This window comes from Salvia miltiorrhiza, chromosome 8 (assembly GCF_028751815.1).
Source record: "Salvia miltiorrhiza cultivar Shanhuang (shh) chromosome 8, IMPLAD_Smil_shh, whole genome shotgun sequence".
In the NCBI taxonomy this organism is placed as follows: domain Eukaryota; kingdom Viridiplantae; phylum Streptophyta; class Magnoliopsida; order Lamiales; family Lamiaceae; genus Salvia; species Salvia miltiorrhiza.
Window position 1 is genome coordinate 3530572 of NC_080394.1, and position 21934 is coordinate 3552505.

A 21934-nucleotide genomic window follows, 5' to 3' on the forward strand; every position below is an offset into this window, starting at 1 on the left:
GGAATCTAATGTGATGCATCTTTTTCTTTTATATATTCATTATCTGACTTTAAAAATACAACAAATCGTCAGACAGTGATCTGGACTTGTTCATTCCAGTTTCAATGACTCAGAGCCTAAGAATTCGAAAATTTGGGATACATATTGATCAATGGAGTAATTGATCACAGGGAAAATGAAATGCATTATAACTGTGTAAGTTGATGTTCTTCCTTGGATTATTGCATGAGATCAAACATAGTTGGGAGTTGCGTTGGGTGGGGTTCCGGCGGAGGCGATGCGGTTGCCACGCTCGGAGCGGCTGTTCTCGGCGAACTTGAGGCTTTTGTGGTGCATACCCTTCTGCACCTCCTCCTCGTTGTACTCAGAGGTGTAGTAGTGCTCCTCTGAGGCCTTCTTGTTGGGAGGGAAAAACATACTCCCCCACTGCGGGAAATGCACCAACATCACCGGCAGCGTGCAGCATATTATCATTATCCCCATATACTCCAACCCCATCTCCGTCGTGTATTTCGACGTCGAGAAGAAGAGCAGCTGCGTCAGTCCCGACCCGAAGTTCCCTCCCGCCCCGGCCAGCCCGGAGATCACTCCCAGTGATCTCCGGGAGACGAAGGGGATCACCCCGAAGGTGGCTCCGCACGCCGCCTGAGCTCCGATGGAGAAGATGATCATGAACGCCACGGCTATGGGAAGCGAATCGGCCCTCCCCAGGAGAAGGCAGAAGACGCCGCCCGTGGTCTGGAGGATCCACAGCGTCCACAGCCTTCCCCTCATTCCGAAATATTTGGCCGAGTAATCGGACGCAAATCCCCCGAAGGGGCGGGCGAGGAGGTTGGCCATCCCGAATGTGGCTGCGATGATTCCGGCGAGATGGAGCTTCAGGTCGAATCTGTCGTAGAAGTACTCCGCGATGACGTTGTCCGTGGACAGCTCGACTCCCATGGAGTAGCCGTAGAGGAGCACGAAGATCCATGTCCTGTAGTTGGTGACCGCGTACCACAGCACCTGCAGTATATATCATGCACGGGTGCAGAACTAGTTAATTTAATTGATTGAGAACGGAGATACCTACTTAATTAAAATAGTAAGGTTAATTAATCACGTACCCTGCCAAATTGGTCCTTGGCGACTTCGCCCTTCTCCTGGAGGGCGCTGAGGTTGCCGTCGGGCAGGTCCTGCCCTAAAGTCATGACGAGGATCCCCATGATGACGTGGAGCCACCCGGGGATGAAGAAGGCGATCCTCCACGCGGTGAAGGGGGTGGACCCCGCGTTCCTGATGATGTCGTAGAGCACGGGCATGATGAGCTGCGTGGCGCCGCCGCCCATGTTCCCCCAGCCGGCGGCGGTGCCGTTGACGGTGCCGATGATCTTGCTGTTGAACATGGTGCTCATCCAGTACTGGCACGACACGAACGTCGCGAGCGAGAAGCCGATCATGAAGCGCACCGCCACGTAGCCCCCCGCCGACGACACGAAGGACATGCAGAAGACGGTGGGCGCCGAGAGCATCACGAGAAACGCGCAGCCGTAGCGCGGGCCCAGCAGGTCGCACACCGCCCCCATCACCAGCCTCGAGAAGATACTCCCCGACACCGACGCCACCCCGGCATTCCCGATGTCGCTCTTCGTCAGGTTCAGGTTGTCTCGGATGATCGGCACCAGCGGCGCCGCCGCGAACGTCGACACGAAGCAGGTGAAGAAGGAGATCCACGAGAGATGGAACGTCCTCATGTGAGGAGCCGCGAACGAGAACAGCTTGAATTGCTTCGCCTTGTGCTCCGAGTCCACCGGCAGATCGAACTTCGCCGTGGTGTCCGTCAGAACAATCGGGGACGCCACGGAGAAGGCGTGCACGGGCTCCCTGCCGGTGACCCCGTGCATCGAGCTGCCGGGAGAACCTTCAATGCCGGCCATTTCGTTGTAAGTTTAATTTTGAAAAGGAGTTGTGTGTTTTTGTGTGTCAATGAGTGTGGGGGTTTTATAAAGGTTAAAAGTAATTGAAAGAGTTGACATTGTGAATGTTAATAGATTAGCCAATGGAGATTCAAACAGGCAACACATATTAGAAATGAAATGTGTAAAATGAAAAAGAAGAGAATGATGGATCCATTTCGCCGCATCGGACCCCGTCGTAGATACCAAAGGATTCATTCTGTAATAATTAAATTAGAATGAATAATTATAATGAGTTGTAGACTGTCAACATGCTGTTCGACCTCTGCGTGGCCGTCAAACTAAATATCAGCTAAATATATTGAGTAATCACAATTAAATTTATTTAGAATAAATAATTAAAAAATGGAGCATTTTCTCTCTGTCGACATTGTTGGTAATACACAAGCTATTTTATTATTTATTCCAAATATCCTCGTCGCCAATATGTAAATTAAAGATAACGACTAATTATCACCAAATCACTCCTGGTAATACAACAATTTGTGAAACTGCACAAATATAGTTTTGTATTTGGTTACTATTGTGGATATATATATCAAATATTTTAGAGATCATTGATGAGAAAGGGGAAGGAGAGGATTAATTAGTTTTGATTTTTAAATATTATTGGATTATTTAATAAGTTTTTCAAATATTTTTTCCTTCTTCTTTTAAAAAAAGAATCAATAATTATTCCACATTTCCCTCGAATTTTTCTGATGTTGATTTATCATGAATTACGAACTTGTAGTTTTATGCTTTTCTTGTAATTAATATGTATGATATTTCTTATACATATAAATATAATAACCTTTAAATATATTTAATCTGTGTTCGAGGAATTATTATATTTTATTAAATATAATAGAATATATATATATATATATATATATATATATATATAGGGTGTGGTTATAATGAGAACCACACTTATCGTGAGAACATAAGAACCATTAAAATCAATGCATCTGCTATATAAATTAATGCATTCGCTATTAAATTTAATGCATCCGAAAATAATAAAAATTTTGCTCCCTTCAGGATTCGAACCCAGGATCTGCATTCATCCACCAAGATGATGCATCCACCGTAGATCTTGATGATCGAATGGCTTAAAATGGTTCTCCGTTCTAATTTTATTTAGTGGTTCTTATTTGAACCTCTCCCTATATATATATATATATATATATATATTCTATTAAACACTATTTTTGGGGGAATTGGAGTCGAATTAAATTTATCTAACGTATGAAATTTTTACTAGAAGTCTAGAAAATAGACTAATGTATATCTAGTTTATTTGGAGTACCACATATCTTGCTACGTCTTCGCCTTAATTTATTTTGATAAGAGCTGTATATATATAAGTGATTGTCCCTGTTCATAAATTCGAGATTTTTCCTTTTTTTTTCAAAATAAATTGACAATGCGTAAATCTAATTCTTAAGCATATATATCTTCCAAACAGTACTTTTATTGATATTTTTTTAGGGTAAATCAAATTCCATCAATTGAACTATGATTTGAATATCAAATTAAGATTGTCCTTATATATCCACTTGACGACTTGAGCACATTTTTATACGGCAAGAATGAAAAGGTCAACCATAATACCATATTGCTAATTAATTCTTCGCAGGATTAGAAGTCGTTCTTTGGTTTTTATTTAATTACAAACTGATCAATTCTAAAATTATAGTGGGAAAATATTCAGCAAATATTTTATGTCTAGACTTAATTTTGTCTTTCTGCGTATAGGAGTTTCTTGTTGACAATATTATCTTTATTTCTATTTGCTCATTTAATCTTTATTACTGGTTAATTTATACTCCCTTCGTCTATAAAAAAAATTGGCACATCATGAATAGCACGAATTTTAATAAAATGTGAGTAATGATCCCACTTTAAATGTGATCGAGTGGAGTTATGCGTACTCTACTATTATAAGTGAAAGTGACAATTCTTTTGTGAATCAAAAAAAAAAAAATTATGATAAATTTTTCATGGCCCGAGGGAGTAATTATAATTTCGCATTTGATAGTGTTATATCATATACATATAAGAGTATATAATTGAATTGAATTGAGATGAGTTGAATATATAAAACAAATATAATGAGAAAATGTAGTAATATTTTTGAAACAATTAATGATTCAAGTGTGTCGAGTGTCGACTGCTCATTTTTTATTGCCTAGTCAATCTATTTTTTTATTGGTGTTTGATTGATAAGGAAAGCACCTATAAACTTGGTTTTCTTTGATATTCAAATGGCATATATACCAACTGAATTTCTGTAAATTGGAAAAATGGTTTATAAATAGTATAAAATCAGCACGTAATCCATCGAATTTTGATATATAGAATTTTTTTAAAAATGAAATAAACTTTATATTGGATATTACATAATTTACATTTAACTAAAATGATATGTATAAGTTATGAAACGGATAATTATTTTACATTGTAATTTAGATTTCTTTTAAAAAAAGAACTTCACATATATTTAGCTAAATTTCAATATCACTCTAAGTTGTTGACCGTAGCGGAGCATGATGTTGAAAAAAAACAAAGAGTCCATAGTTCAACAAATGAGATCCTCTGTCCCAAAATATAATGTGTACCACGTGTACTATTCTTCATTTCTTTATATTTTTAAATTATTTTTTAATCACCGGGATCCGTATAAATGTACATACACGTATATGTCCTAAATTTGATTATAAAAACTAATTAATTCGTCTCTTAAATCCATATAATTAATATGTGCTAATGACCTTTGAAAATATCTTCCATTTTCTAGTTCGAATAAGTTTTGTAGAAATATTAAGTTTCTTTATACATTCCCACTAATTTTTAGTTGACACTTCGATCTTTCAAATATATGATTACCGGCGTTCATTGACAAGTTCAATAGAAGATGAAATGAATATGCGCTAATGTAGATCCGACTTGGAAATTAACATGGTGACATAATTAATCCTATATCTAGTTAATTAATAATTAAGGAGCCTCTCACCTAAAAGTGATCATATCATATATATCCAAAAAATTAATTATAAAATCAAAGTATATATTTACATATATTAAACCTCAAAAATGGAGTAAAATATATGAGTGAAACAGTACTGTAATAGAGCACAAATAGCTACGTTTGCAAAATTATCAAGGAATTAAAACTCGTTAATTAATCAAGAAGTAGAACTAACTTCCTCTATTAATTAAACATCGACGAACTCGCAAACCAGTCTTTCTCAGACTTAATTAAAACAGGCAATCAAAAACTAATAGATCCCACCATCATTCCACTCTACCTGCTTCGCAGCAAGTTCATGTTAAACAAAGTAATATCACTACCCTAAACATAGTTGGGCGTGGCGTTGGGCGGGGTTGCGGCGGAGGCGATGCGGTTGCCGCGCTCGGAGCGGCTGTTCTCGGCGAACTTGAGGCTTTTGTGGTGCATACCCTTCTGCACCTCCTCCTCGTTGTACTCAGAGGTGTAGTAGTGCTCCTCTGAGGCCTTCTTGTTGGGAGGGAAAAACATACTCCCCCACTGCGGGAAATGCACCAACATCACCGGCAGGGTGCAGCATATTATCATTATCCCCATATACTCCAACCCCATCTCCGTCGTGTATTTCGAGGTCGAGAAGAAGAGCAGCTGCGTCAGTCCCGACCCGAAGTTCCCTCCCGCCCCGGCCAGCCCGGAGATCACTCCCAGTGATCTCCGGGAGACGAAGGGGATCACCCCGAAGGTGGCTCCGCACGCCGCCTGAGCTCCGATGGAGAAGATGATCATGAACGCCACGGCTATGGGAAGCGAATCGGCCCTCCCCAGGAGAAGGCAGAAGACGCCGCCCGTGGTCTGGAGGATCCACAGCGTCCACAGCCTTCCCCGCATTCCGAAATATTTGGCCGAGTAATCGGAAGCAAATCCCCCGAAGGGGCGGGCGAGGAGGTTGGCCATCCCGAATGTGGCTGCGATGATTCCGGCGAGATGTAGCTTCAGGTCGAATCAGTCGTAGAAGTACTCGGCGATGACGTTGTCCGTGGACAGCTCGACTCCCATGGAGTAGCCGTAGAGCAGCACGAAGATCCATGTCCTGTAGTTGGTGACCGCGTACCACAGCACCTGCACATGAGCAAAACTAGTTAATTTAATTGATTGAGAACGGAGATACCTACTTAATTAAAATAGTAAGATTAATTAATCACGTACCCTGCCAAATTGGTCCTTGGCGACTTCGCCCTTCTCTTGGAGGGCGCTGAGGTTGCCGTCGGGCAGGTCCTGCCCTAAAGTCATGACGAGGATCCCCATGATGACGTGGAGCCACCCCGGGATGAAGAAGGCGATCCTCCACGCGGTGAAGGGGGTGGACCCCGCGTTCCTGATGATGTCGTAGAGCACGGGCATGATGAGCTGCGTGGCGCCGCCGCCCATGTTCCCCCAGCCGGCGGCGGTGCCGTTGACGGTGCCGATGATCTTGCTGTTGAACATGGTGCTCATCCAGTACTGGCACGACACGAACGTCGCGAGCGAGAAGCCGATCATGAAGCGCACCGCCACGTAGCCCCCCGCCGACGACACGAAGGACATGCAGAAGACGGTGGGCGCCGAGAGCATCACGAGAAACGCGCAGCCGTAGCGCGGGCCCAGCAGGTCGCACACCGCCCCCATCACCAGCCTCGAGAAGATACTCCCCGACACCGACGCCACCCCGGCATTCCCGATGTCGCTCTTCGTCAGGTTCAGGTTGTCTCGGATGATCGGCACCAGCGGCGCCGCCGCGAACGTCGACACGAAGCAGGTGAAGAAGGAGATCCACGAGAGATGGAACGTCCTCATGTGAGGAGCCGCGAACGAGAACAGCTTGAATTGCTTCGCCTTGTGCTCCGAGTCCACCGGCAGATCGAACTTCGCCGTGGTGTCCGTCGGAACAATCGGGGACGCCACGGAGAAGGCATGCACGGGCTCCCTGCCGGTGACCCCGTGCATTGAGCTGCCGGGAGATCCTTCAATGCCGGCCATTTTTGCTTAAGTAAAGATTTGTGGTATTGAAATGAAGTAGTAGTGGTGTTAGGGTTTGTTGTGTTGATGAATGAAAAGGAGGGTTTTATAAGTTGAAATATTGAAGAGTTGACATTGTGAAAGATTAGCTGCTTGAGATTCAAACAGGCAACATATGTCTAAAAGTGAATCTTGGGAATCATCCATTTCGCCGCATCGGACCCCATCGCATATACCAAAGGATTATATCGTCATTAAGAAAATAACTTCCTACGGTTTAGCGTTAATCGTGATTAGAAAATTGAATATTTAGTTGAAAATGAAATATAAGTAGTTGGGAGACACATAGAAGGGGCAACACACTGTCAACAAGCTGTTCGACCTTAATGGACTCAAAATAATAGTATGAGGTTTTGTGCGTGGAAGGAAGTATGTATAGTCAAATGTGGTATGATTAACTACTAATTAAACTTAATCGATTTTGAAATTTCATTTTCATATATATATATTACTTAACCTGGCAGGCCCAAACTGGGCAGATGAGATCCTCTCTCCCACAATTTAGTGTGCCACACTAACACTGTGTACCACTCTTAATTTCTCTATTTTGTAATTATTTTTTATAAAAATAATAAATATTATTATATTATGAACTCTAATTAATATTTATTACTTAAAATTACAATTTTAAAAAATTAATTATATAGCCTAACTTTAAATTAATTAACTCAAATAATCCATTAAATAAATTAATATAATAATTAGGGTACTCGCACACCCATGATTAAGGCTGTCCCTGAATTAATTAAAACCATATTAATTAATTGGAGTATATATTAAATTAAGAACTCTTTTTAATTAATGAAACGATGGTAGAAGGAAAGTTTTTCTTTTAATTGGGAAAGTGCACTGATATTCGTATAGCATATGATTTCTTTTGTGCATCCCCCTCTATACGTCTATATTGTGATGAATATACTTCATTTAGTATGAAACATGTTCTCGAATTAAAATGAACAAACACACAACCGAGCACATACCTTCATGTTATATCATCTCTTCTTCTTTGACGTCGTCGTTTTTGTTTTATTAATTTAGTTACAATGCTGATTAATTTATTCAATATCGATCCTTAAGCTTGTACGTGTTTATTAAAACAAATTTTAAAATATAAAATAGAAACTGTTTTAAGCTCTTAGATCATCAACATCTACGATTAATTGATTCACCGTCATCTTGTTGAATGAATTCATGGTTCCGAGTTCGAATCCCATAGGTAGCGAAATTTTTAATTTTCACAATTCAGACATTTACACAACGAATTTATACGTGTTCTACATAGAATTCATACATTTAAATATGATTTTTCTAAGCTTAAATCTCAACCGTTAGTACTATATATATGTGTGTGTGTGATTTACAAGTATATATATACTATGATGCATGAGTGCGTGTTGCTTGATTGGTTTATATAAATGTTCCCTTATATGTCGTTGTTATCTATTTAGATTGAATATTTTAAGATTTGATCAGACTATCACCTCGAAAAAGAATATGGGTTCCAAGAATTGAGATGTATCATCAAAAAAAGAATGAGAATTTACTAACTTTCTCTGAAACGTTATCAAAGTTTTAGGTATCATTAAAATTGTTCTTAGGGTTAAGTTTTGGTGATTTAGTTTTTTTTTTAAATAAAAAAAATTGATGATTTAGTTATTAAAACACATATATATAACACTGCATATTTTGATTGGGGTTTGAACTTTTACAAAAAAATATACAAAAGTGTGGCCAATTACAGGACATATTTATCACTCGATCTAAATAACCATTAATAAATTTTAATTTGCATGCACTACTTAACTCAGAACCGATCACCTACCCACCGTGGGCATGCATAACATGCCCACCATGATGTGGCAATTGCAATTATAGTAAGATAATTTTAATTAGAGTAAGATTTAATAATTCTCTTTCCTAATTAAAATTGCCACGTCAGTGATGGGCACGTTATACTTGCCCACGGTGGGTAGGTGATCGGTTCTGCTACTTAACTATTTGGCCAAAACAAAATAAATTTTGATTTGGATAAGATTAAAATTAAACAAGAAATACAACTTAATTAAGAATTGGCTAGCTGTGGAAAGATGCATGAATATTGTAGTAAATTAAGCATATATACGATCATATCCCTCCACATATATTGATGAAAATTAAATCCAGTTGAGTTGAGACGATGTGTAATTATGATCGTGACGCTGGATTTATAACCAATAATAGTTATTAAGTCTTCATCCCTTAATTTACATTATTGAGTTAATGATTAAGTCAACTGATTGTTCATTATAAACAAGTTGTCGTGTAGATGTAGAAACAATACAAGTCAATAGAGTGTATTATTATCCACTTAGCCCTTCACAGGCTCTTAGAGTTCTTTCAGACCAAGAGACTTTATTTGCCTAAGTATATAGTTTTGTACAGACACATGCATATATACAAAGGGATGATCAAATATATATATAACCAAATTTTAACAGTAAATATCTTACAATCTTACATTATTACGTACATAGGGATTATAAGTTATCGTGAAAATCACGTTTTATCGTGAGAACTAAAAACACTGTACTGATATGTATAGTTACTGTATTCATCGTGAAATTAGTTGCACTAAAAAATAGGGAAAAAAAATTGAAATTTGTGCTCCTCTAGGATTCGAACATATACGTGTTGTATTTATCCGTCAAGATGATGCATCCACCGTAGATCTTTATGATTGAAAGACTAAGAATGATTAAATAAAAGTTCTCATTTAAACTTATTATTATTATTATTATTATTATTATTATTATTATTATTATTATTATTATTATCATCATAGTTTTAAATGAAAACTCTTAATTATTACGAGAATCGAAAGAACACAAAGTATTATATATTGTATACATAAAAAATTAAGTATATATCTATTTAAAGATCAATCTTGACCATTCAATTAACTATAAATTAAATTGATCTCTAGTTAATAGACTAATTAAGAATGATATACTATGTGTATAAATCAATATAGATTAACGAATAAGTTGTTTGTAATGCATAAATGTATTCAGTTAACATGGTGAAATTTCCGTCCTCTTTAGGATTCGAACTCAAGTTTAAGTTGATATTCATGTATTACAAGCGGCTTATTCATAAATTTGAATAAATTAATTTCAGTCGTACAATTTGAATCTAACGTTCCAAATTCATTCTTATTTCTCACCATATTTGATCATTTGCGCGCGCGCACACATATATATGTGTGTGTGTGTGTTTGAGTGTGTGTAGGGGTGTAATTAATACTTTAATAATTTGTCTTTAATGATCATATAAAAACATATGTTTTGGTTTTGACTCTTTTTTCTGAGAGAAAATAAAAATTAATCTCCTCAAAAAGAAAAATATGAGAAAAGAGAAAAAGCAAATTCGTTATCTTATGAAGTTCGTCGAGGCGCTGTTCAATTTATCTCAAGGGGTGGCTAGTTTGGCTAATTAATTATTTGGGAGGTATATATGATAAAATTGATTTTAATCGTGCATGAGATTTTTTCTAAGAATATAAAATTTTAAATCATCATGCATCTCTACGTCAATACGAAAGTAATTATGAGAATAAACCTTTGAATCACAATATGTATATATACTTTATTTGGACTTACTCAAGAATCCATTAATACATCCAAATGTTCGAATGACTGACCCCACAATTTAGTGCGTCTCATCGTGTCTGACTCTTAATTTCTCCATATTTTATAATAATTTGTTATAAAAATTAGAAATATTATTATATAACCAACTCTAATTAATATTTATCACTCAAATTCGAAATTATATACCCTAATTTTAAATTAATTAATTAATTAACCTAAATAATTCATTATTAATTCAAAAAATATAAAAAAATAATTATAAACCTTTTGATCAAATTACACTATTAAGATATTGAAATATTTTTACTAATTAAAATTGGTATAATTAATTTTAATATTTGTGCTATTGCATCTTAATTAGTGTATGGGTTAGTATATGATCACAATAAATTAAGATTCGACATGCGATATGAAAATGGATAAGTAAATTAAATAATTATCAATTCATAATATTAATTATAACTTTCATTTTTTTTTTGTCTAAAATCATGATTGTCCTTATCCGGTTACTTAAGCATACTTCACGAACAAATTTGGACGGTACATTAATTTGCAAGAATGCCAAAGTCAACCATTAATGCAAATAATTCATATATAGTTTTCCAAATTAAACTTGTTGGTCAGCACTCAGCAGTTTTAATATTTCAGTGGGGCAATGCTCCATTTTTTTTCAGGAGAATGTTCTACAAATAATTAATTAATGTGTTTGTCAACTGTGTGTAGGATTATATTATTGACAAGATTATTTGTAACTCTATTAATTCCATTTCGCATGTTAAATATATAATGCAAATTAAATTTCATATGTATGTATAGTCAAATACTATGAAGCTTGGTTTAATTGAGTTCAAAATTCTCAAGATGGAGCCATACCTATGACCTATCAATTGCTTCTATTATTGCGATACTAATTATAAGAAACATATATAGAACACATTAATAGTATATTTACACTCTTCTTATCCAACTAATTAATTAAATAGAGAACAACATATAAGGAAGCACAACATTCCCAATCTTGTTGATAATATCGCCAAGCTTCGACCTATCATCACGAATAACTCACAATGCATCAATAACAATAATCTTACTATCCGATCGAAAAATTACCTCATCCAAACCCAAATCTTTGATCTAGGAGAGGGCCGGCTTCTTTCATTGCCATAACCTCTCCTTCTTCAACATACATTCTGCCGGGAAATCTAATCCTTTAAATGCTCGATCATAGTACTCCCTCCGTCCGCCAAGATTATATCAAATTGCTTGGGCACGAGATTTAATAAAATTGGTGATGATTTTGATGTAGTGGAGAAAAGGTCTCACCACTTTATGAGATGTGTGGTTGAAATTGAATTTTGAGTGTTTTTTTTTTTTGTAAATAAAGAGTGTTAGTAATGATAAAATATTAAAGAAAATGGTGGGACCATTGCCTTAAAAGGAAAGTGACATAATCTTCACGGATGTCCAATATAGTAATTGTGACATAATCTTGGCGGACGGAGAGAGTATATTTTATCCATATATCCTATTACACTTTGTACGTCCACACACCCAGTGATTCAATGAAATTGGGCACCACTGAAATTTTGAGGTATTATATATATAGATTATGTATTTAATATTTGTAAACTATATTTTTTCCTTTCATTTCATTTTTCTTTATCTTATTTTTTTATTTTATTTCTTTCCAAAATTGTGAAATTAGACTAATTATAAAATATTTAATATGCATATCAAATTAAAGATCAAGAAAAGAGTTTCAATTTGATATATATTTTATGTAAATATTTGATTTAAAATGTAAAATTTATATTTATTTAAAGCTTAAAATTTTAAAAATTATCTCTTCTCTTTTATCTTTTTTGTCAATTCTTCTTTATTTTAACTTTTTTTATTTTTATTTTTTTAACTTTTTTTTTTCACTTTTCATAATATCAATTTTTTTTATTGTGAATTCTTTTTTTTTCACTATTCAGTTCAAATATACTCAGTTAAAATTAATTTTTATTATATTTATAAATATGATAATTTAGTTGGTATCAATTTATATAAATATAAAAACGTTTCCAGTACATTGCACTGAGTGCAAATTCTAATGACTTTAATTTTATTGTTGTTGACATACTTGTTTTAAAGTGCCATAACATAATAACAAAGTAAACCTAATTAATTGTCCTATATATATATAAAAAACAACTCCCTATCAGCCATGCATGTGCTACTAACTCCACAAAAAGATCATATATATGCAATAGCTAGGATTTAACACTAATTTTAACTACTATATATATATATATATATTTGAAGTCAAGCTATATATCCAAAATATATTGTAAATAATAGCTAGGGATACGTAATTAAGAAGGAAAAGTTCAACGCTTATTTATCATAAGAAAATTATTGTGTTCTTTCAGTACAAAACAAATTATACATAATAAAAATGAGGAAATCCCAGTTCAATAGTATTAATATTTTAGATACAACAAAATTAATTCATCCTTCTTACAGATAATAATCCAATAATTCCTTTCTCTACAAAAAAAAAAATCTAATAATTATATTTTAGTAATTACATCTTATCTTTGAACTGGTCTCCAGTTGATCAACAAGCATATATCCCACTTATCTCTCCATCCAACTAAGCTCTGAGATCATGCCAACGAGTACTTATCAGAATAAGCTAGCAAATTAAATATGTACGGATGAAACTATATGATTTCCTCTTATAATTAAATTAATTAAATGCTAAGATATTATTAATTTGTATGTAAGATAAATAAACACACACACACACACTATGACGCCAATATATTATTTTTTATATATAACATATACTCCCTCCGTCCACAATTCAGTGCCCCATTTGGGTGTGGGCACGGAGCTTAAGAAAGCTGAAAAAGGTGTTGTGGTGAAATATAAGGGTAGTTGACTAAAGTGATAAAGGTAGTTGATTAAAGTGATAAAGTGATAAAGTGTAGTAAATATAGAATATAAAAGTGAAAAAGGTGTTTGAAGGTGAGTCCATTAGTGGTAAAAGGTAGTAAATATAGAAAAAGTAGGAGAGTAAAAGGGTACAAAAAGCAAAACAGGGCATTCAATTGTGGACACTTTTTAAAGGCCAAACAGGGCACTGAATCATGGACGGAGGGAGTATTAGACTCTCAAGGCTTTTGAAAGGGTAGTAGGCGTTGTTATCAATATTTATTCCAGTAATTGTCACACTCATCCTCCCAAGCATAAAGTCATCAACATATGAAAATAAAATATAGCCACCATTTGACATTGGATTTTTTTGGTATGTTAGAGAATTTAGCTCAAATCTCTATTATTACTATAGTTATTATTGCAATAATGTAATATATCATTGATCGTAAGCATGTATAAATATTAGGTATATACAATACAATAATGGATGGGTTATCCTGAAACTACATTTCATCGTGAGAACTAAGAACACCATATAGAACATATACAATTATTGAATTCTTTGTCAAATTATAACCGCACTTAAAAACACATGCACCCTTCATAGGATTCAGATTCAGATGTTGCTTCTATCCATAAAAAAAATGCATTTATCTTAAATTTTCGCGATACGAGCTCTCCTTTGAACATCCTCGATCATATGTAGGTATATACATATATATATATATATATATATATATATATATATATATATATATATATTTGTTTTACATACGTTGCTTTAGCCTAATCAAATGACTTTGTAATAGTTTTAGTCCCAATAAATTATTAATACATTTTTTTATGATTTTTTTCTTTGAAAATCTTATTTATTTACTGCTTCAAACAATTGACATAAATTTGGGCTTTGTGTATTTTACCTTTACAAAATGATAGGAATGAAGTACATGTACCACATAAAATATCATGTCTTAAACAGTAATATCCGTGTAAGCTGATGTGTGTGGATTATGTAATTATATTATATATAATCCTAATATTAAATAAATATTGTTAGCAATCAATTATTTCCAGTGTGGAAGGAAGAATAACATTGATCCAACTCAAGAGGCCTCATTGACTTGCAAGTTGGCTAGCTGTTGAAAAAAATTGTTTGTTGAAAAAGGAGTGAAGAAACTAATAAATCTGTGCGCAGCTGTGTCGTCTGTTGAAATTAAAAAGGCTTTTAATACTATCAGACTACTTTTCAATATCTCCTACAGTTACAAAAATCATGCATAATATGATAACAAGAACCAAACGGTTAATTTTCTGAAAGTTTGGATTATCATAAATTAATATTTTAAGTCGCAATTGGTGGCTTATATATATTAAACTAATTCCCGATCGATATATATTTGATAATTATAAGCAAATGTACGAACTGATATCTGAAGCATTAATTCTTCTTGAGTATAGTTAATTAATTGTCCCTTCCCAATTAACCTCCTAATATTTTATTGCATCACTATCATCCTAGATATAGAAGTTGAGATAGATATTGCAATAATATTACAAGACAGTTGAGCATAAAACGATATTTTAGAAGTGTAATCTTTAGCTTGTGCGTTTACTTTAGTTGTAATTTTTTTTTTATTAAAAACAGATAAATAAAAAAATATTTTCACGTTGCTACCCAAAGATAATACTCCAACCACTACAAGAAAAGTGGTCGAACACCGATAGATACGCATCTGTCACCGAACACTGGCGTATTTAATGACAGAACAACGACGGATATACCGACGGAATCAATGTTTGAGAACAAATTAATGGAAGATCATATTCTTCTTGTAAAAGTTATATAGTTTCTCTTGTTTTCCATTAACGTAAACGGAGACTTATAGTTGTTTGAGCACAAATTAATGGAAGATCATATTCTTCTTCCAATATTATTGGACATAATTGCCTCAAAAAGTAAGATATTGTCCTTAATCTGACACCGCACATCAAATTTAATTATCTATCTAATGAATGAAAAAAATTTGTCTTGCTCCCAATATTAATCAGTGGAAGCTACCCCGAAACAATTTACAGCTAGTAGAATTAAATAACAGGAGAGACAGCTTCTAAGTTTGCAATAAAATAATTAAGACATTAATTAAGTTAATTAATTGTATATTCTGATGATTCTAGGGTTGTAATTGTTACCTGAGAAATTGGGAGCGAGGGTGTGGGCCCCACCTTTGAATTTCCCTTCATCTTTTGGGATATACGATGGGGCTATCCACTATTCCTAGTCAGATGCGGCAAATCGGATTCCATCTCACCCAAATATTCTATTTGATTCAAAATGTACCCATTCGCTAACCCCACTGGCTTATTAATGCTAATCACATTTGTCAACGTCTCCACCCTATATAAACTCTCATCACTCTTCTTCCTCACCATCAACACCAAACATTAATTACTTTCTTAATTCAACAAAATTAAATGGCCGGCATTGAAGGTTCTCCCGGCAGCTCGATGCACGGGGTCACCGGCAGGGAGCCCGTGCACGCCTTCTCCGTGGCGTCCCCGATTGTTCCGACGGACACCACGGCGAAGTTCGATCTGCCGGTGGACTCGGAGCACAAGGCGAAGCAATTCAAGCTGTTCTCGTTCGCGGCTCCTCACATGAGGACGTTCCATCTCTCGTGGATCTCCTTCTTCACCTGCTTCGTGTCGACGTTCGCGGCGGCGCCGCTGGTGCCGATCATCCGAGACAACCTGAACCTGACGAAGAGCGACATCGGGAATGCCGGGGTGGCGTCGGTGTCGGGGAGTATCTTCTCGAGGCTGGTGATGGGGGCGGTGTGCGACCTGCTGGGCCCGCGCTACGGCTGCGCGTTTCTCGTGATGCTCTCGGCGCCCACCGTCTTCTGCATGTCCTTCGTGTCGTCGGCGGGGGGCTACGTGGCGGTGCGCTTCATGATCGGCTTCTCGCTCGCGACGTTCGTGTCGTGCCAGTACTGGATGAGCACCATGTTCAACAGCAAGATCATCGGCACCGTCAACGGCACCGCCGCCGGCTGGGGGAACATGGGCGGCGGCGCCACTCAGCTCATCATGCCCGTGCTCTACGACATCATCAGGAACGCGGGGTCCACCCCCTTCACCGCGTGGAGGATCGCCTTCTTCATCCCGGGGTGGCTCCACGTCATCATGGGGATCCTCGTCATGACTTTAGGGCAGGACCTGCCCGACGGCAACCTCAGCGCCCTCCAGGAGAAGGGCGAAGTCGCCAAGGACCAATTTGGCAGGGTACGTGATTAATTAATTTTACTATTTTAATTAAGTAGGTATCTCCGTTCTCCATCAATTAAATTAACTATTTTTGCTCCTGTGCAGGTGCTGTGGTACGCGGTCACCAACTACAGGACATGGATCTTCGTGCTGCTCTACGGCTACTCCATGGGAGTCGAGCTGTCGACGGACAACGTCATCGCGGAGTACTTTTACGACAGATTCGACCTGAAGCTCCATCTCGCCGGAATCATCGCAGCCACATTCGGGATGGCCAACCTCCTCGCCCGCCCCTTCGGGGGATTTGCTTCCGATTACTCGGCCAAATATTTCGGAATGAGGGGAAGGCTGTGGACGCTGTGGATCCTCCAGACCACGGGCGGCGTCTTCTGCCTTCTCCTGGGGAGGGCCGATTCGCTTCCCATAGCCGTCGCGTTCATGATCATCTTCTCCATCGGAGCTCAGGCGGCGTGCGGAGCCACCTTCGGGGTGATCCCCTTCGTCTCCCGGAGATCACTGGGAGTGATCTCCGGGCTGGCCGGGGCGGGAGGGAACTTCGGGTCGGGACTGACGCAGCTGCTCTTCTTCTCGACGTCGAAATACACGACGGAGATGGGGTTGGAGTATATGGGGATAATGATAATATGCTGCACGCTGCCGGTGATGTTGGTGCATTTCCCGCAGTGGGGGAGTATGTTTTTCCCTCCCAACAAGAAGGCCTCAGAGGAGCATTACTACACCTCTGAGTACAACGAGGAGGAGGTGCAGAAGGGTATGCACCACAAGAGCCTCAAGTTCGCCGAGAACAGCCGCTCCGAGCGCGGCAACCGCATCGCCTCCGCCGCCACCCCGCCCAACGCGACGCCCAACTATGTGTGATGCGGCTTGAGTTGAATGCATGAGGATACATATATATATGTATTAATTTCTCTGGTTAATTTGCCTGTTTTTAGTGGAACAAACGATGTATGAACCAACTAGGGTTGTTTCTTCATTAATGAATTTTCCTGGATGTTTATTGCAAATATTAGTTAGTTGCTCTGTGTGTTACTGTAACGTTACAAAAGAAAAAATATATTGCCTATGTATTTTTCGTATGTGAACAAAATTAAGATTAAAAAATTCAATGGAAGAGAAATCACACCCTAATTCTCTACGTGGTGGGCTAGTGATTGATTTTGTACTTTATTCATAATTGTGTGTTAATTTCTCTCTCCTAAGTCAGCTGAACTTTTTATTTGAAAACAATATAGTATTATAACTTTGGGGATCGACCATTAATTTGTATAGGTGAAAGGTGTGGAAACCCACCACCTAGCTCCCATTAGTTTGGCTTTTCCAAATAGGTCGGAACTAGACTAAAATCCAATTGTTACTTTCTTTTTTGATAAAAAAAAATAAATAAATCCAATTGTTACTTTATTATTGCAGTTTTCAGATCACGAAATAATACACATATATATAACTATCTTAATTATTTAAAGATGTACACGTATAACTGACCAAAGATTAATTAATTGTATATATTTAATTCCAATAGGAGCTAGATTGTACACTATATATGCTATGTTTTATTTCAATACTGTAACCATAATTTAAATTACACAAAAACTTCCGTGAAATCGGGTTTCAAATGACACTATTTCATCAGACAAACGATACTTTATGATGTTAAAGTGTCATTTGTATGTTGAAGTAGTGTCATTTGAAACCCGATTTCACCGTGAAATCGGTTTCACCGGATCACCTGTTTAAATTAAAGTGATATTAATTTTGATACATATTAAATCGGGTTTCACGAACCACCTGTTTAAATTAAAGTGATATTAATTTTGATACATATATGCGGAAAAAATAAAAAAGCTATTACTGAGAACAAGCTTAAGGGAGAGATTAATGTTTTCTAGAAATTTTGAATCTGAGACGGTAAGACTTCATTCTTAATTACCTTCCTTGAAGCATCATATCATTTATAATCTAGCATTGTACATACATCATATTTTGAATTAATATATGAATTAAATAATCACTTATTTTGTTTCATTTTAGAAGTACTCTACATGTCCAAATTTCATTTGTTACTTGTTAAAAATGTGCAGCTATGCTACAATACATAGGCTCATGATCCCTTAGATAGAGATGACACATTTTCAACCTTGCTCACTTACTCAAAGAATTTAATTGATTACTTGAACATCATAATTGCCTTTTCTTTCAATGCAATTTAATATTTTACCAAAATTCGTTGAATGAGGTAAACATAGATATAATACTACTGCACATGGTTTCATTACTCCAAAGGGCAAGACAACACCTCCGCCAACCAAATCTGCATCACTATATATATTAATTAATTAAATTCATATATAGATCAAACTAAAAATTCAACTTTCCCTCACTAAAATTACTTATCATCCACAGATTGTAATTTAATTTGATCCTTGAAACACTTCAGGAGACTCTAAATTAATCAATGGCTCGTGTCTCTACAACAATTTTTTATTCCAACTTTTTCTCCAAAAACTAAAATATAATATTACTGCCAAATGCAGCCTCCCCTAGATTCTGCATATTTTCGAATATCCTATATATCTAATATTGAAAATAAATGTTCCAAAATATATTCTCTCCAATCTATTATGAGGTGGTCTTGGGTACAATCGGATTGCACCTCCATTCAGACTATGATCCTCACCTGATTCAAACCCATATTCTGACTCGAACCGTGCTAATAACACTATTATGGGTGTCGGTCAACTCGGTTGTACGGTACACCCAATTGTACCCAAGTTTTTATGATGTATTAATTTCACTATTTAATTATTGTATACTGCTTCATTTGGGGAAAATTAATTAAGGTACGGACTATACCTTACAACATTTTCAATGTTTATGGACGTGTAAATAAATTTTGAATTTGCAAATGAGCATAAAGTGACAGAATTAATGTAAGGTTAATCCATTTGACTTAGGGGAATCAAAAACGAAAATGGAATTAGGATCCATAATTTTCTAATGGGTGTTTGGTTGTGATCATTTCCTCCATCACTACTATCACTCTATATTATTATTATTATTATAATTATTATTATTATTATTATTAAGAAATAGAGAATCATCTTTTTCATTTCATTTTCTTCCCCTTTTTGTTGATCCCTAAGATTTTTGTAAAGATTGACAGGGAGATTCCTTAATTCAATGCATTCAGTCTTTTAAAAAGAATACGTGGAAGAATCATGGTGAATATTCAATAATGATACATTTAAATTTGACGTGACTCATTGCTATAGTTAATTGCAAGTTGAACAAATTACTAAGTTAAATGGCATTCCACTATTGCAAGAGACCTCATTATGTGACAACGGTTCAAAAAGAATTCCCAAAACTCGTCGTCAACTCTTTTTGATTGTGACATATGTAAAGTTGAAACTACTAAATTAAGTTTTTTGTTTTTCATTTTTTTTGGACGCAACTACTAAATTAGGTTAGGTGCTTAATTAGCGTGTAAAATATCCAAAGTTCTTGGAAGTGAGACATAATCTTGCTGAGCTAACAATTTGCATTATTGAGTTCGAAAAATATACATATCTATACATGATTAATCAACAACATCTAATTGTCTTTCTCTTTCTTAATTAATATGGATCGAGTTGTCCCTTAAAATCTCTCAAAGATTCTTGTTCGGCTTCTTTAAAATTAATCCTATTCTTTCTTTTATATATTCCCTTGTATATAATATGATGTAATCTCGTTTCGAATTCTATTTTTGCATACCAGCCGTCGCCTAAATGCTTATGAAGGTGTTCATATTATGCGTGTACGATGATGTTATTTTTATTTTTATTTAATATTGAATCGTATTATAGTTTGAACCCAAAAAATAGTTCGATCCAATTATCAAACTGTGTAAATTCACACCTTTAAAGCTTTTTTTGGACGTGTGTAAAAACAAAAGTTCCTTCACAATGAGCAATGGGTTAAGTTAGCGAAAAAAATATCCATCTATGTTATAATTGTGGAGCTTGGAAGAATCATATTAGTGATTTTAATTATTAGAAGGGTGAATATATATTCAGTGTTGATACAGCTAAATTTGACATAATTTGACGTAATTCTTTCTGATAAGTGTGGTGTAGATGGGAGGATACGGATTTTAAGAAAATAGTGAGAAGCGTGTATAAAATAGAGAAAGGGTCCCACCAAAGTTGAATTGGTTAATTAATAAATGGTATGTGAGATTGAATTGTTAGTTAATTAATAAATGGTATGTGAGATGTGTTTTTGAAAATATTATATGTGAATGAGGTAAAAGTATAAAGGTATATGTCCTAAAATGGAAAGACCGCATTTATTGTGAACGGACGAAAATGATAAAAAGACAACACTTATCGTGAACGAAGCGAGTAATACTATTGTTTCTTTTGGTAATTGCAAGTTGATCAATATACTAAATTAAATGACATACAGACCACTAGATACTAAGGGACCGTTTGATTTGCAGTTTAGGATTGATTAGGATTAAAATTATCTTGAGAAATTAGTGTGGATTAGTGTGGATTTATATTATTTCATGGGTGTTTGATATCATGGCTACTTAATCCTATATTATGTTTGATATCCATAGGATTATGTTGGATTATATTATCTAATACCAAAACTATCCTCACATAATTTTAAAAATATCATGTGTGTCCACCATTACTTAGGCATTTGCATCGATATGCGTGAGAAAGGGTAGCAGAATTTTTATCCAACTTCTTAGTATTAAATTTATCCGAGGGGGGGTGGGCGGATTATTAGTATGGGTTAATCCCACAAAATAGCATGGAGAAGTAGGATTAAGTAGGAGTTGACCATATTAACTGCGCATGATATCAAACATCACAGTAATCTGTATTAATTTAATTTATCCTACCTATAAACCCATATCAAACAGGCCCTAAGGCGAATCCAAAGATTCATAGTCAACTCTTTTTGATTGTGGCTTTTTCCAGTGAGGTTCTTACACGGCGTGACCACCTCTTTCGCTCTAGTCTGGAATATAGATTACCCGAGAATATAAATAGATTCTATTTAATTTTATGGGATAAATTTTACTCCCTCCGTCCGCCAAA

The 21934-nt window shown here is 36.0% G+C and overlaps 2 protein-coding genes and 1 pseudogene across 2 annotated transcripts; 1 reads left to right on the forward strand and 2 right to left on the reverse strand.

Moving 5' to 3' along the window:
• LOC131000081 (high-affinity nitrate transporter 2.1-like) lies at positions 1-1957 on the reverse strand. Its single transcript, XM_057925848.1, has 2 exons — positions 1107-1957; positions 1-1005 (listed from the first exon to the last, which is right to left on the reverse strand). Exons 1-2 carry the CDS (start codon positions 1914-1916, stop codon positions 232-234), a joined length of 1584 nt encoding a protein of 527 aa, XP_057781831.1. The 5' UTR covers positions 1917-1957; the 3' UTR covers positions 1-231.
• A 3148-nt stretch (positions 1958-5105) lies between these two features.
• Positions 5106-7031, reverse strand: LOC131000083 (high-affinity nitrate transporter 2.1-like; annotated as a pseudogene).
• An 8812-nt stretch (positions 7032-15843) lies between these two features.
• Positions 15844-18012, forward strand: LOC131000082 (high-affinity nitrate transporter 2.1-like). The gene is made up of 2 exons (XM_057925850.1): positions 15844-16838; positions 16926-18012. The coding sequence occupies exons 1-2, from the start codon at positions 16029-16031 to the stop codon at positions 17697-17699; spliced, it is 1584 nt and encodes a 527-aa protein (XP_057781833.1). The 5' UTR covers positions 15844-16028; the 3' UTR covers positions 17700-18012.
• Positions 18013-21934: the final 3922 nt, after the last annotated feature.